Here is a 15,321-nt window from a genome sequence, read left to right as displayed (position 1 = left end):
CCCCACCCCACACAAACAGCCCAACCCCAGCCCCCACCCGTGGGGTGGCACCAGCAGCTCCTTGGACCCCCATAAACCACCCCAGCCATGGCACTGCCCCCCCGGGCTGGGTGGGATTGGGGGTGCAGGGGGGTCTGGACAGCCTGTCCCTCCCCATCACACACAGCCATCTTCAATCAGGAAGAAATATAAAGCATACAGAGCAATTATAAGGAAAAAATAATAAAATAAATCAGTTCATTCATTGGTGGGAAGGGGTGGGAAGGTGAGGGGCTCCAGGTGTCCACCCCTGACCCTGTGAGCAGGCAGAACACAAGGGGATGGGGATCTCCCCCCAGGGACAGCGGGACAGGGAAAGCCAGAGCGGTCACAGGGTGTGGAGAAACCTGGGTGTGTGTTTGCCCGGCCCCCAGAAACACAAACCTCCCCAAAAGCCCCGATGGGACCCAAAGTTCCTGCGGGCACTGCCCCTGCCCTGCTGCACCCCGGGCAGCCAGAGCACGGTGTGTGATTTCAGTGCCCAGAAATCATGGCCAGGGCCCAGTCCTTGAGGGCCAGCGTGGCGTCCTGCACGTACAGCCACGAGGAGTAGGTGAAGCTCATCAGGTGCTCCCTCACGCACTGCCACGTCACGTCCCCGCTGGAACAACAAGGACAGGGGATTGGGGGGGGTCAGAGCCACCAGGGATGAGGGACACGGGGGGCACAGGGACCCCCTGGGTTGGGCACAGGGACAGGCACAGCTGCAGCCCTCAGGGAGCCCAGGGCCGGGCACAGCTGGGCACAGCTGGGCACAGGGACAGGCACAGCTGCTGCAGCCCCCAGGGAGCCCCGGGGAAGGACGCCCAGGGGGCTGCTGCTCACCTGCAGGAGTCGAGGCAGCGCTGCCAGCCCCGCTGCAGCAGTGCAGCCAGGCCCTGCAGCAGCGGCAGCAGGCAGCTGTGCAGCAGGAAGTGCAGCAGCTCCCGGGCACACTCGGCCAGGTGCAGCAGTGCCTCGGGCAGCCGGCTCTGCAGCTGGGGAGCACAGGGGGTGTGGGGTGAGCCCACCTGTGACGCCCCCATCTCACCCCGCCCTCCCTCCTGCCACTGCCCCATTGTCTGGAAAAATCCCTTCCCCAGGATTTCTCTCCTGGGGAGCTGGGAAGCCTCAGAGAAAAAGGAAGACAATATTAAATCATTTCCTTCTCTTGGGTTTTGCTGCTTTGGAATGTGGTTGGAGACTGTTTGTCCAACAGGTGATTGTTCATTAATTTAATGTGAATTGTTTTGACTTAATGACCAATCATGGTCAGGCTGTGTCAGGACTCTGAGGAGAGAGTCACGAGTTTTTAATTAGCATCTTGTTAAACCATTCTGTATGTATCCTTCCTCTATTCTTTAGTATAGTTTTAGTATGGTATTATTTAATAATCGAATCTATTAATTATTAATTTATATTATATTATATTATATTATATTATATTATATTATATTATATTATATTATATTATATTATATTATATTATATTATATTATATTATATTATATTATATTATATTATGAAAGAATATAATTATTATTTTACATTATTTATACATATTCTTTTATATAAATTGATATAATTATTCTTTTATAATCTAATATAGATTATAAAAATAATAAATTAGCCTCCTAAAAACATGGAGTCAGATTCATCATTTCCCTCCTGCCCCAGGGAACCCTGAATCACCATTCTCCCCAGGTTCCCTTTTCTCCAGCACCCAGCACACAGGGCACCCACCCACGCTCTGTGACCCTGATGCCACCCCAGGGGCATTCCCTGTGCCCTCCCCACTCACCCAGTCGCCGAGCCAGGGCAGGCTGCCGTGGAGCCAGGCGAGCAGGGCACAGCCCTGCTGGCTCACAGCCCAGGCCACCTCCCCGGCGCTGCTCCAGAGCAGCTCCAGCTGGGGCCACAGCACCGACAGCGCCACGGAGCCGTGCTGGGCCAGGCTGTGCTCCAGCCACCTGCAAGGGAGCCTCGGGTGAGGGCAGCGCTGGGCACGGCACCGGGGGCACCCACACAGAGGGCACGGAGCTGCCACCATGGGGGGAATGGGGCAGAGCTCCAGTGTGAGCTGGGATGGCTCAGGCAGGGATGGGAACAGTCCCAGCTCCAGTGTGAGCTGGAATGGCTCAGGCAGGGATGGGAACAGCTCCAGTGTGAGCTGGGATGGATCAGGAAGGGATGGGAACAGCTCCAGTGTGAGCTGGAATGGCTCAGGAAGGGATGGGAACAGCTCCAGTGTGAGCTGGGATGGCTCAGGCAGGGATGGGAACAGCTCCAGTGTGAGCTGGGATTGCTCAGGAAGGGATGGGAACAGCTCCAGTGTGAGCTGGGATGGCTCAGGCAGGGATGGGAACAGCTCCAGTGTGAGCTGGAATGGCTCAGGCAGGGATGGGAACAGCTCCAGTGTGAGCTGGAATGGCTCAGGAAGGGATGGGAACAGCTCCAGTGTGAGCTGGGATGGCTCAGGCAGGGATGGGAACAGTCCCAGCTCCAGTGTGAGCTGGAATGGCTCAGGCAGGGATGGGAACAGCTCCAGTGTGAGCTGGAATGGCTCAGGAAGGGATGGGAACAGTCCCAGCTCCAGTGTGAGCTGGAATGGCTCAGGCAGGGATGGGAACAATCCCAGCTCCAGTGTGAGCTGGGATGGCTCAGGCAGGGCTGGGAACAGCTCCAGTGTGAACTGGGATTGCTCAGGCAGGGATGGGAACAGCTCCAGTGTGAGCTGCAATGGCTCAGGCAGGGATGGGAACAGCTCCAGTGTGAGCTGGAATGGCTCAGGCAGGGATGGGAACAGCTCCAGTGTGAGCTGGAATGGCTCAGACAGGGATGGGAACAGCTCCAGTGTGAGCTGCAATGGCTCAGGCAGGGCTGGGAACAGCTCCAGTGTGAGCTGGAATGGCTCAGGCAGGGCTGGGAACAGCTCCAGTGTGAGCTGGAATGGCTCAGGCAGGGATGGGAACAGCTCCAGTGTGAGCTGGGATGGCTCAGGCAGGGATGGGAACAGTCCCAGCTCCCTGCCCAGCCCTCGTGGGCTGCCCAAGAGCCCCATCCCAGCCCCAGGAGGCACCCAGGGGTGTCACACACCTGTAGCCCTGCAGGCTGGCACGGGACACCTTCTGCCAGGCCAGCTGGGAGGCGGGCAGCACGCCAGAGGAGCGCAGCAGCCGGGCACAGGACGAGGCTGCAAGAGACAGGGGTGCTCCTGAGCGGCCTTGGTGTCTGTCTGTCGGTCCCCTGACACGTGTCTGTCTGTCCCCAAGGGCTCTGGGGGGGCACACAGCTCTAGCTGTGCTGTGGATGCTCCAGGAAGGGACAGACAGACAGAATCCCCTGAGCAGACCCTCCCAAAGGGGAACAGGCATTGCTGCAGCACCTCCATCCCCCAGCTGGACAGATGGACAGGCCCCAGTGCTCACAGCAGCCACAGGACACAGGCAGGGACACGGAGGGGAACAGCCACAGGAGGGGTCCCAGGGAGCAGGATCACTCCTGGGCAAGGGGAAAAAGCCTCAAGCTTGTGACAGGGAAGGTTTAGGTAGCAAACAAAACCCAGTTCCTTCCCAGCAAGGGCTGTGCAGGCTGCCCAGGGCCATGGTGGAGCTCCCATCCCATGGGGGGTTTAAAGGCCACGTGGATGTGGCACTTTGGGGACGGGGACAGGGGTGGCCTGGCAGTGCTGGGGGCTGCCTGGTGCCCCCAGAGCATTTCTGACCCTGGATTACCCCGTGAGTGCCCGGCATACCCTGGAAGGAGCCGTGTGTGTGCACGTCGTGCAGCAGGAACCCAGCAGCCAGCAGCAGCAGCACGAGCAGCAGCCGGGCCCAGGGCAGGCCCCGGCCCCTCATCTTGCACAGCAGCTCCTGCACAGGGGGAGGACAAGGCCCTGTCACTGTCACCGCAGGCTCCTGGCATGGGGAGCTCCAGCACAGCAGCACCACCCACCCCTGGCTCCCCTGCTCCTGCCTGCAGCAGGGCTGGAGCCAGAGAGACCTCAGTTATTCAGTGCTCACAGTGACCCCTGCATGGACTGGAGTTTGTGTGGGTTATCAGAGCACAGCTCTGCCTGTGCTCTCCAATTTCCATTCATTTCTGCTGCACAGTGTCTTAAATGAGAGGTCATTTCGCCAGATGTGGCAGGAAGGATGCAGAAACACATGGCCACGCTTCCTGCACCAAGTCTATCATTCCCAAGCAGGAAAGACACATCTGAGGGGGGACAGAGACATCTGCTGAGCAGCTGGGGGTTGGACAGGGACCAGCACATCTGTCCCCAGCGTGTCCTGCGTGCGTGTCACCACGGGGCCCTGGCCCTGCACGTGGCCAGCAGCAGGAGGGGCTGGCCAGAGCCCCAGCACAGAGCTGAGATCCCACCCTGGCTGCTGGCTGGTGCCTGTCCCCTCCTGTCCTGTCCCCTGTCCCATCCTGTCCTGTCCCCTCCTGTCCCTCACCTTGCAGGCGGTGTCACAGGCAGCCATGTCCGTGTCCCCTCCTGTCCCTCACCTTGCAGGCGGTGTCACAGGCGGCCATGTCCGTGTCCCCTCCGGCCCCCCTGGCTGCCAGCTCCTCGTTTGTCACCTTGAAGGAGCGAACCGTTTCCTGCAGGGACTGCTGCACCTTGGGGACAGCAGGGGCTGTGTCAGGACCCCCCTGGTCCTCACAGTGCCCCCCTGGCTGCCATGGCATCAGGAGGGCAAGGGCAGGTCCCATGGGGACACTGCCAGCTCAGGGAGCTCTCAGAGCAACACAGGGACACTGCCAGCTCAGGAGATGTCCCAGCAGCACGGGGACATTGTCCCAGCTGCCATGGGGACACTGCCAGCACAGGGACATCCTCCCAGCAGCACTGGGACATTGCCAGCTCAGGGAACTCTCCCAGCAGCTCAGGAACACTGTCCCAGCTGCCATGGGGACACTGCCAGCTCAGGGACACTCTCCCAGCAGCATGGGGACACTCTCACAGCAGCATGGGGACACTGTCCCAGCTGCCATGGGGACATTGCCAGCTCAGGAGATGTCCCAGCAGCACGGGGACACTGTCCCAGCTGCCATGGGGACATTGCCAGCTCAGGGAGCTCTCCCAGCAGCATGGGGACACTCTCCCAGCAGCATGGGGACACTGTCCCAGCTGCCATGGGGACATTGCCAGCTCAGGGACACTCTCCCAGCAGCATGGGGACACTCTCACAGCAGCATGGGGACACTGTCCCAGCTGCCATGGGGACACTGTCCCAGCTGCCATGGGGACATTGCCAGCTCAGGGACACTGTCCCAGCTGCCATGGGGACATTGCCAGCTCAGGGAGCTCCCCCAGCAGCATGGGGACACTCTCCCAGCAGCATGGGGACACTGTCCCAGCTGCCATGGGGACACTGCCAGCTCAGGGAGCTCCCCCAGCAGCATGGGGACACTCTCCCAGCTGCCATGGGGACATTGCCAGCTCAGGGAGCTCCCCCAGCAGCACGGGGACACTGTCCCAGCTGCCATGGGGACATTGCCAGCTCAGGGAGCTCTTCCTGCAGCATGGGGACACTCTCACAGCAGCATGGGGACACTGTCCCAGCAGCATGGGGACACTGTCCCAGCAGCATGGGGACACTGTCCCAGCCCACAGCTGCCCCAATGACACTGCCAGCTCACAGAGCTCTCCCAGCTGCCATGGGGACACTGCCAGCTCAGGGAGCTCCCCCAGGAGCATGGGGACACTCTCACAGCAGCATGGGGACATTGCCAGCTCAGGGAGCTCCCCCAGCAGCATGGGGACACTCTCCCAGCAGCATGGGGACACTCTCACAGCAGCATGGGGACACTGTCCCAGCTGCCATGGGGACACTGCCAGCTCAGGGAGCTCCCCCAGCAGCACGGGGACACTGTCCCAGCCCACAGCTGCCCCGTCCCCCTGCCCAGCCCTACCTTCTTGCTGCTGCTCTCCCAGGACTGCAGCAGGTGGTTCAGCAGCAAGCTGTGGGTGAGGAGAACACAGGGCTGGCTCAGGAGCTCCCAGAGGAACTCAGGTGTGCCAGAGGCTCTGCAGGTGAGCGCCCACAGCGTGCACTGACCTGGACTGCGCGAGGTGCTTGGTGTAGAGCTGCCTCCAGACGCTGAAGCTCAGCGGGTCCAGGCTCAGGCACTGGCTCAGGGAGGTCAGGAGCTGGGGAGGGGGCACAGCAGCTCCTCAGGTGGGACCCTCACCCCACAGGTGCCACAGAGGCACCAGACAGAGCTGCAGAGCCCCTGCCCACAGAGGGGTGGAGCTGGATGGGCTCCAAGGGCTCTGCCACCCAAACCATTCCAGGATTTGCTGACTCCTATCCTCCCCTGGGAGCAGACCCCTGCCTACAGGAATGTGTCCCTGCTGACAGGGTGACAAACCTCTCCTTTGGACCCTTAAAAAGGAAACAAGCCCAGAAGTTTCTCTTCTCAATTAGGGGAAAAGACACCTCATAGGACCTGGGGGAATTCACCACAAACTTAAGGACAGCCAATTGGACAGAAGGCAAAAAGTCCTGCCTGAGCAATTTACTAGAAAAGGAAAAGAACAATTTGCCTTTGTGAGGTGTTTTACCAAGAGCAAAACCCTCTACACCAGGCTCAGTTTTTCTCTGTAAAGAGTTTTGTTATTTTGCCTTTTATTAAAACCTTTTTGTTTCCAACACTACCACAGAAGCCATCCTGCTGCTCTTCTGCCTTCTAAGGTAGCTGAGTGTGAAAAATGCCTATTTTATGGTTGGCTTTTTGCAAACTTTAAAGTGAATATTATATGGGTTATGCTAGAAAGTTTTGCTGTATTAATTTTCTTAAGTAGTGTGTTAAATATAGTTTTAGTTTATAACATAATGTTAAAATAGAAATTATGCTATGTAAGATGCTTTTTTAAAGAGAGAACTAGAGGCCACAGGACACCTGAATCTTTCAGAGAGAAAGAATTTATTGCTCCCTTATCAGAAGAAGCAAATTTCTTCCTGCCTCAATCAGCTCTGAGGACGCTGTCAGGATTAAGAGGATGAAGTTGACACTGCCCAGACAGAATCCTGTGTTTGAATGAAATTTATGCATCACGGATGAGGTGTATGAATATGCAACACGTTATTGTTTTTAAGGGTTAATCCTCTGTTAATGTGGGTCCTTTTTCGGGTTTATTTTGCCCAGAAAGAGGTACCTGGACATCTGTAACGCTTTATTTTTATTGTCTCATATTGTCCTAATCCTAATTGTCCAAATTTCTATTACTCTAATCATATTACTGTTTTTATAACCATTTTCTTACTATTAAACTTTTAAAATTTTAAAACCAAATGATTGGCATTTTTCACACTGAGCTGCCTTAGCTGTAAAACAGATCTGCAGGAGCTTATGAGCCTGACTCAAAGAGACCCCTATTCCACCTGCCCTGCCATCCTCATCCTCCTGAGAGCAGTGCCATCCTCATCCTCCTGAGAGCAGTGCCATCCCCATCCTGGCAGCACTGCCACCTCTGCACCCTGACAGCACTGCCACCTCTGCACCCTCCTGACAGCACTGCCACCTCTGCACCCTGACAGCACTGCCACCTCTGCACCCTGACAGCACTGCCACCTCTGCATCCTCCTGACAGCACTGCCACCTCTGCACCCTGACAGCACTGCCACCTCTCCTGACAGCACTGCCACCTCTGCACCCTGACAGCACTGCCACCTCTCCTGACAGCACTGCCACCTCTGCACCCTGACAGCACTGCCACCTCTGCACCCTGACAGCACTGCCACCTCTGCATCCTGACAGCACTGCCACCTCTCCTGACAGCACTGCCACCTCTCCTGACAGCACTGCCACCTCTGCATCCTGACAGCACTGCCACCTCTGCATCCTCCTGACAGCACTGCCACCTCTCCTGACAGCACTGCCACCTCTGCACCCTGACAGCACTGCCACCCCTCCTGACAGCACTGCCACCTCTGCATCCTGACAGCACTGCCACCTCTGCATCCTGACAGCACTGCCACCTCTGCACCCTGACAGCACTGCCACCTCTGCATCCTGACAGCACTGCCACCCCTCCTGACAGCACTGCCACCTCTCCTGACAGCACTGCCACCTCTGCACCCTGACAGCACTGCCACCTCTGCATCCTGACAGCACTGCCACCTCTGCATCCTGACAGCACCGCCACCTCTGCACCCTGACAGCACTGCCACCTCTCCGTGGAGCCCCCAGTTGTTTCCCTACCTTCACAACCATTTCCAAGCCCCTCCCTGGCCGTTGCGGGCTCACCTCCTCCTTCATGGCGGGCGGGCAGGCGGGCGTGGCGCGGGACAGGAAGGAGGGGAAGTAGGTGTGCAGGGCAGCCTCGGGCCGGGCGCCCAGCGCCAGCACCTTCAGCCGCGGGTACAGGTGCCGCAGCTGCTCCTGCAGGCTGGGGACAGACACGGGGCTGCTCAGGGCTGGTGGGCACCGGGGGGGCACCAGGGGGGCACCAGGGCACCCTGTGGCACCGCTGTGCCCCGATGGAGCGGCGTACCTGGGGGACAGAGAGTTGTTGGGCATGAAGGCGAAGTCCAGGAGGGGGAAGAAGTCCTTGGGGCCGATCATGCCGAAGCCTTTGGTGAGGTTGGGGTGCATCCTGCACAAGAGAGGCCTGAGCTGCTGGGGCCTGGCACGGGCAGTGCTGTGCAGAGCCCCAGGGCACAGGGGGGCTCACTCACTCACATCAGGAGCCGGTCCAGGTAGGAGACAGCGTACGGCGACAGGGACTTGATGCCGAGCACCGGGAGCATGACACCGAGCCACACTGCAGGGACAGCAGGGAGCTCTGCTGGGCTGTGCTGCACCCAGAGCACCAGGGACAGCAGGGACAGCAGGGAGCTCTGCTGGGCTGTGCTGCACCCAGAGCACCAGGGACAGCAGGGAGCTCTGCTGGGCTGTGCTGCACCCAGAGCACCCAGAGCACCAGGGACAGCAGGGAGCTCTGCTGGGCTGTGCTGCACCCAGAGCACCAGGGACAGCAGGGAGCTCTGCTGGGCTGTGCTGCACCCAGAGCACCAGGGACAGCAGGGAGCTCTGCTGGGCTGTGCTGCACCCAGAGCACCCAGAGCCCCAGGGACAGCAGGGAGCTCTGCTGGGCTCTGCTGCACCCAGAGCACCAGGGACAGCAGGCACATCCCTGGGAAGGGCCCCAGGGCAGAGGAGCAGCACACTGCCTGTCCTTCCAGGCAGGATGGCTCTCAGACCCAGCCTGGGGAATTGCACCTGAGGATCCTTCCCAGCCCTTCCCCAGCACCAGCAGCACGAGGGGAGGGTGCTGCCAGTCCCAGGAGGGGATCCCACACTGGCTCTCACCTTTCAGGCCCTCGTGCAGGTCGGTGAAGCCAGCCTGCCCCAGTGCCCAGAGCACGGTCAGGCACTTGGCCGGGCGGCTCTGCTGGGAGCGCAGCACCTCCAGGTACTGGGGAGAGAGAGAGGGCACACTAATGAGAACAGTGCCACCCACCCATCCCAACCCAGCCCCAGCACCTCCAGGGACTGGGGAGAGAGGGGACCCAGATGGGCACAGTGCCACCCACAATGCCACCCATCCCAACCCAGCCCCAGCACCTCCAGGTACTGGGGAGAGAGGGCACCTCAGTGGGCACAGTGCCACCCACAGTGCCACCCATCCATCCCCAGCACCCCCAGGGACTGTGGGACAGAGGGCACCCCCCAGTGGGCACAGTGCCACCCTCCCAGCCCAACCACATTTGCAGCCATGGCACCAGCAGCCCCCAGCCCCTGGAAGGGACCTACCTGCAGCTGCAGGTGAGGCCAGGAGCCATTCTGGGGCAACAGAGGGACCCCAAACCCAGCTTGGGGGGGTGCAGGGGGATAGGGGCTATCCCAAACCCAGCCCTGCAGGGTGCAGGGGGAACCCCAAACCCAGCCCTGGGGGTGCAGGGGGATAAGGGATATCCTAAACCCAGCCCTGGGGGTGCAGGGGAAACCCCAAACCCAGCCCTGGGGGTGCAGGGGGATAAGGGATATCCTAAACCCAGCTCAGGGGGTGCAGGGGAACCCCAAACCCCACTCTGGGGGTGCAGGGGGATAAGGGATATCCTAAACCCAGCCCTAGGGGTGCAGGGGGAACCCCAAAGCCAGCTCTAGGGGTGCAGGGGGACAGAGAAACCCCCAAACCCCGCTCAGGGGGTGCAGGGGGAACCCCAAACCCCGCTCTAGGGGTGCAGGGGGACAGAGAAACCCCCAAACCCCGCTCAGGGGGTGCAGGGGAACCCCAAACCCCACTCTGGGGGTGCAGGGCTGTGGGCAGGGCAGGCAGAGCCCACGGGGAGGGCAGAGGGGTCCAAGGGCTCTGTGCAGCGGGGTGCAGGAGCAGCCCCCCAGGTTTACAGCTCCCCCAGGCAAACCCAGCCCAGGCCAGCTCACCTTGCCCAGGTTGGTGGTGGCGATGCGGGGCCGGTACAGCAGCAGGGCCTGGATGCAGATCCTGTACCCGTGCAGGGACTCCCCTGGAACGCAGACGGGGGAGCTCCGTGAGGAACCCCAGAGAGGCAGGCAGGGGCAGGCACTGGGGAGCACGGGGAGCTCACCTTGGGCCTTGTCCAGCTCCTGCAGCATGGTGTAGATGCAGTGGTCAAAGAAGAGCTCCAGGACGTCGGAGGCCTTGGCCAGCAGGGAGCGGATGATGCCCCTGAGCTCCTTGCCCACCAGGCAGTACGGGTAGTCTGGGGCAGGAGAGGGGACAGCTCAGTGACATCCTGCTCTGCAGAGCTCCAGCACAGCCGGAGGAACCAGCCCAGGGTGAGGTGGGTGCACGGAGTGCCTCATCCTCATCCCAGCTGGGACTCCCTGCCAGAGGCTGTGGCATTCACATTCTCTGGAAAACTCCTTTTGCCCTGCTGGGAAGCTGAGAAGCCTCAGAGAAAAGGAAAACAATTTTTATCTCATTTGCTTCTCCTGTGTTGTGCTCATGTGGGATGTGTTTGGAGATTGTTTACCCACAGGTGATTGTTCCATTGGATTCTGGGTTTGGGGTTCCCCTGCACCCCCAGAGCTGGGTTTGGGGTTCCCCTGTCCCCCTGCACCCCCAGATTCTGATTCTGAACCACCCCCAGGTGATTCTGCTGTGAATTGTTTTGACTCATTGGCCAATCAGGGCCAAGCTGTGTTGAGACTCTGGAGAGAATCACAACTTTCCATTATTATCTTTTTAGCATTCAGTAAGAATCCTCTCTGTATTCTTTAGTACAGTATAGCATTCTTTAATATAATATAGTATCATAAAGTAATAAATCAGCCTTCTGAGAACATGGAGCCAGATTCATCATTCCTGCCTTCATTGGGGCATTCCCAGCAAACACAGCAAGAGGCAGCTAATCCAGCCTAGGGATGCTTCCCATGGAGTGCTGCTGCTGTGGCATGGCCAGGGCCCTGCAGAGGACACTTTGCTCCCTTGCCACCCCAAATGACGCTCTCAGTGTGAGTGGAGCTCAGCTGAGCAGGCAGGACAGAGAAACCCTGCCCCAACATCCCCCAGCACTGAGGGTGCACAGCTGGGAGGGAGCCCCCAAACCCCCAGCACAGGCAGAGCAGGGGGGACTGGGTGTTGTACTGCACTAAGGGCTGGGGAGATTTGCCCTGGCTGTCCCTGCAAATCCCTCCTGAGCCCTTCTTTCTGAGTCACAGGGAAAAACTGAGACACTATCCCGTCTCCCTGTTCTGCTTTTGCTGTTCACAACACTCCAATTTTGTCCCAGGCAGAGACAGAGTTAACATTCTGCTGGGTAAACTGAGGGAAATGAAAAGATATCCAGCAAACAAACCATTTCAAAACTTCTTTGGAAACCCTAACATTTCCACTACTTAGGTTACCTAAAACTAGGATATAAATGCTTCTCTGTGCTGCAGAGAACTCTGCACCCATTCTGACGTTATTTGTTCTCTGCAACACTCAGATCTACCTTCCTCACAACCAGAAAACTGAAAGCACTGTGTCCACAGCCACAGGTCTCACAGCTGGGGGAGCCCCCAGTTTGCAGGTGCAGTGTCAGTGTGTCTGTGACAAGAGAAGGCCTGTCTGTCCCCAAAGCCAGTTTTGCTCCCCAGTTTTGCTCCCCATCCCCAGCTCCCCCAGGGCAGCAGCACACACACCGTGAGGGTGCTGGCTCAGCACGGGGTCACTCCTGGGTGCTTGCAGTTTGTAGTTGAGGTACCCAGCCAGGTCCTTCACCCACACCGAGGGGTTCTCAGGGAACACGCTGCGGCTCTTCTGCAGCTCCTTCTGCAGCTCCGCCAGGTCCAGCTGCCAGGGACAGACAGACAGACAGACAGACAGGCTCAGCCACGGTGAGGAGGACAGGGCAAACAGCACAGAGAGGAGACAGCTCACTCTGGGTCCCAAGGGGCATGGAGGGCAATGCTTCCAGCTCCATCCCAGCCCACATGGAACACCCTGGAGCTGCATGGCCTGGGGCAGCTGGCCCTGCCCAGGGAGCCCATCACCCAAACCATGGCCAGCAGAGACCTGGGCTGATCCCAGCCAGGGCTGCTCCACACTGCACACCCAGAGCCCCCAGCGAGGGAGGACACAGCCCTGAGCAGCCAAACCCACCTGGAGAACAGCCCTCAGCACCACACCGGGCAGCAGCAGCAGCTCCCACCTCTCAGGCACTGCTACCCAGGCATGTCCATCCCTGCCCTGAGCAGCCAAACCCACCCAATGAACAGCCCTCAGCACCAAACCAGGCAGCAGCAGCTCCCAGCCCTCCTGCACTGCCACCCAGGCATGTCCATCCCTGCCCTGAGCAGCCAAACCCACCCAATGAACAGCCCTCAGCACCAAACCAGGCAGCAGCAGCTCCCACCTGTACTGCACTGCCACCCAGGCATGTCCATCCCTGCCCTGAGCAGCCAAACCCACCTGGTGAACAGCCCTCAGCACCAAACCAGGCAGCAGCAGCTGCTCCCACCTGTACTGCACTGCCACCCAGGCATGTCCATCCCTGCCCTGAGCAGCCAAACCCACCTGGTGAACAGCCCTCAGCACCAAACCAGGCAGCAGCAGCAGCTCCCACCCCTCCTGCACTGCTACCCAGGCATGTCCATCCCTGCCCTGAGCAGCCAAACCCACCTGGAGAACAGCCCTCAGCACCAAACCGGGCAGCAGCAGCTCCCACCTGTACTGCACTGCCACCCAGGCATGTCCATCCCTGCCCTGAGCAGCCAAACCCACCTGGAGAACAGCCCTCAGCACCAAACCAGGCAGCAGCAGCAGCTCCCACCCCTCCTGCACTGCCACCCAGGCATGTCCATCCCTGCTTTGACACCTGCTGCTCTGTGGGGCTGCTCCAGCAGGGCTTGCTGCAAGGCTCAGAGCTGTGAGATTGGTTTCCCACTGCCTCACTGAGCCAGGTGACCCTGGGCACCTCACCTGAGCCCCAGCAGGGCTTGCTGCAAGGCTCAGACCTATGTGACTGTATTGCCACTGCCTCACTGAGCCAGGTGACCCTGGGCACCTCACCTGGTGAGAGGAACTCCACACAAACCAGCTGGTGCCACACAGGGAATGACACCTGTCCCAAACCCCCCTCAGTGAGGTGACAGTGGCTGACCCCTGAGCACAGGGACAGCTCTGGCTGCCCTGCCTCCCCAGGGAGGACGGGAATGCCACACAGTCCTGTCACTGTGGGCAAAACTGGGTGTGCAGGGATACTGGAACCATGCAGAGAACCCCACCCAGGGCAGGGGCATGCAGAGGGAACCCCCTCATTTGGGGGCAGTGGAGGTCCCAGGGCACGAGGGGGATGTGGAGGAGCAGAGCCAGCAATGCCTGCCAGCCCAGGGACACATCACCCCAACCCAGCCTGCCTCGGCCAGTTCTGGAACCCTCCGTGCCCAGACACGACCAGGACAGGCAGGACAGACACAGACAGGCAGGACAGACAGACAGGTTCTGCAGAGCCAGCCAGGGCACAGAACTGCGCCAGCGACTCCCAGGGCCCCACCAGTGCTACAGGGAGGAGGTTCAGCCATCAGAGGCTTCCTTGGGGATCCTCCCAGACACGGCAGTGACACGGAGAACCAGAGATCCCGTTCCAGCCATGGGGAACCAGAGATCCCCTTCAGCCATGGGGAACCAGAGATCCCCTTCAGCCATGTCCCACCATCCAAGGGGATCCAGAGATCCCCTTCAGCCATGTCTCACCATCCAAGGGGAACCAGAGATCCCCTTCAGCCATATCCCACCATCCAAGGGGAACCAGAGATCCCGTTCCAGCCTCCCGCCGCCGCTCAGGGCAGCTCCTGCCGCGGGGGATCAGCCCGCAGGTGAGGCTGGAGCTGCTCCGGTCCCGGTGCCCGGCCCGGGCTCACTCACGGCTTTCAGGGCTTCCTCCAGCGAGCGGCTCCGGCCCGGGGCCGTTCCTCCGTCGCTGCCCGGTGCCTTCTTGCCGCTCTTGCCGCCGTGCTGCTTCCGCTGCGGCGGCTCGGGGGCCGCGGCCGGGGGCACCTGCTCCTTGTTCTGCTTGCGCAGCGCCCGCTCGAAGCCCAGCTGGAAGATGGTGCTGGAGGTGGCGATGGGAGCTGCGGAGGGGACACGGGGACGGGGACACGGTGACGGGAGCGGCGACACGAGGGCACGGGGATGGAGACGGGGTACCGGAGCGAACGGCGGCACCCGGCCGGTGCAGGGCCCCGGGGTAGTGCACAGCACCCGCACGGACCGCATTACCCCCCCGGGGCTCCGCCGCCAGGCCCGGGGAGCCCGCCCGGCCCCGGCAGCCGCTCCGGTACCGGCGGGAGCCCCGGAGAGCCCCGCAGCTACACCCGCCTCTCCCCGGGACCCACCGAGGACCCCCGGCCGCGCCACGCGAGGCCCCCGGTGCCCCACACAGAGGGCCCCCGGACCCACGGGACCCCCGCCCGCCGCACTGGGGCCCGCGGGCGCTGACACTCACCGGGCACGGGCAGAGCGCGACCGGCGTTGGCCTCTCCCAGGGCACGGCGGCTGCCGGCGCCGCCCGCGGGCCCCCGGCGGCCCTTGCGCACCACCTCCCAGCGGCCGGGAGCGGCGCCGGCCGTGCCGGTGCCCGGGGCCGCTTTCGCCGCCGCCATCGAGACCCGGAGCGCCACGGGCGGCGCCGGGCCGGGGCCAGGGCGCGTGCGCGCGGGGCTGCCGCCGATTGGCTGCGCCCTGGGATACGCGCCGCTCGTGCCGGCTGCCACGTCCCCGCCCCGCCTCGACGGGAAACGTGACAGGGCGGACACAGCCCCGCCCTCCGAGGGGCGGGATCAGCACAGGGCACCTCCTCCTCTGAGACCCCGCCCACA

The 15,321-nt window shown here is 60.7% G+C and overlaps 1 protein-coding gene across 1 annotated transcript; it reads right to left on the bottom strand.

The window, feature by feature from the left end:
* Window positions 1-220: 220 nt before the first annotated feature.
* Window positions 221-15,126, bottom strand: TMEM214 (transmembrane protein 214). The gene is made up of 17 exons (XM_064710025.1): window positions 14,949-15,126; window positions 14,369-14,574; window positions 12,145-12,295; window positions 10,584-10,718; window positions 10,420-10,502; window positions 9,343-9,448; window positions 8,713-8,794; window positions 8,525-8,626; window positions 8,278-8,419; window positions 6,087-6,178; window positions 5,941-5,989; window positions 4,531-4,644; window positions 3,773-3,890; window positions 3,115-3,211; window positions 1,820-1,988; window positions 865-1,016; window positions 221-640 (listed from the first exon to the last, which is right to left on the bottom strand). The coding sequence occupies exons 1-17, from the start codon at window positions 15,103-15,105 to the stop codon at window positions 514-516; spliced, it is 2,082 nt and encodes a 693-aa protein (XP_064566095.1). The 5' UTR covers window positions 15,106-15,126; the 3' UTR covers window positions 221-513.
* Window positions 15,127-15,321: the final 195 nt, after the last annotated feature.

The sequence above is a fragment of the Zonotrichia leucophrys genome, chromosome 3, assembly GCF_028769735.1.
Source record: "Zonotrichia leucophrys gambelii isolate GWCS_2022_RI chromosome 3, RI_Zleu_2.0, whole genome shotgun sequence".
Taxonomy (NCBI): domain Eukaryota; kingdom Metazoa; phylum Chordata; class Aves; order Passeriformes; family Passerellidae; genus Zonotrichia; species Zonotrichia leucophrys.
Note: the sequence above shows the minus strand (reverse complement) of the source record. Positions and strands in the feature narration are given on the sequence as shown.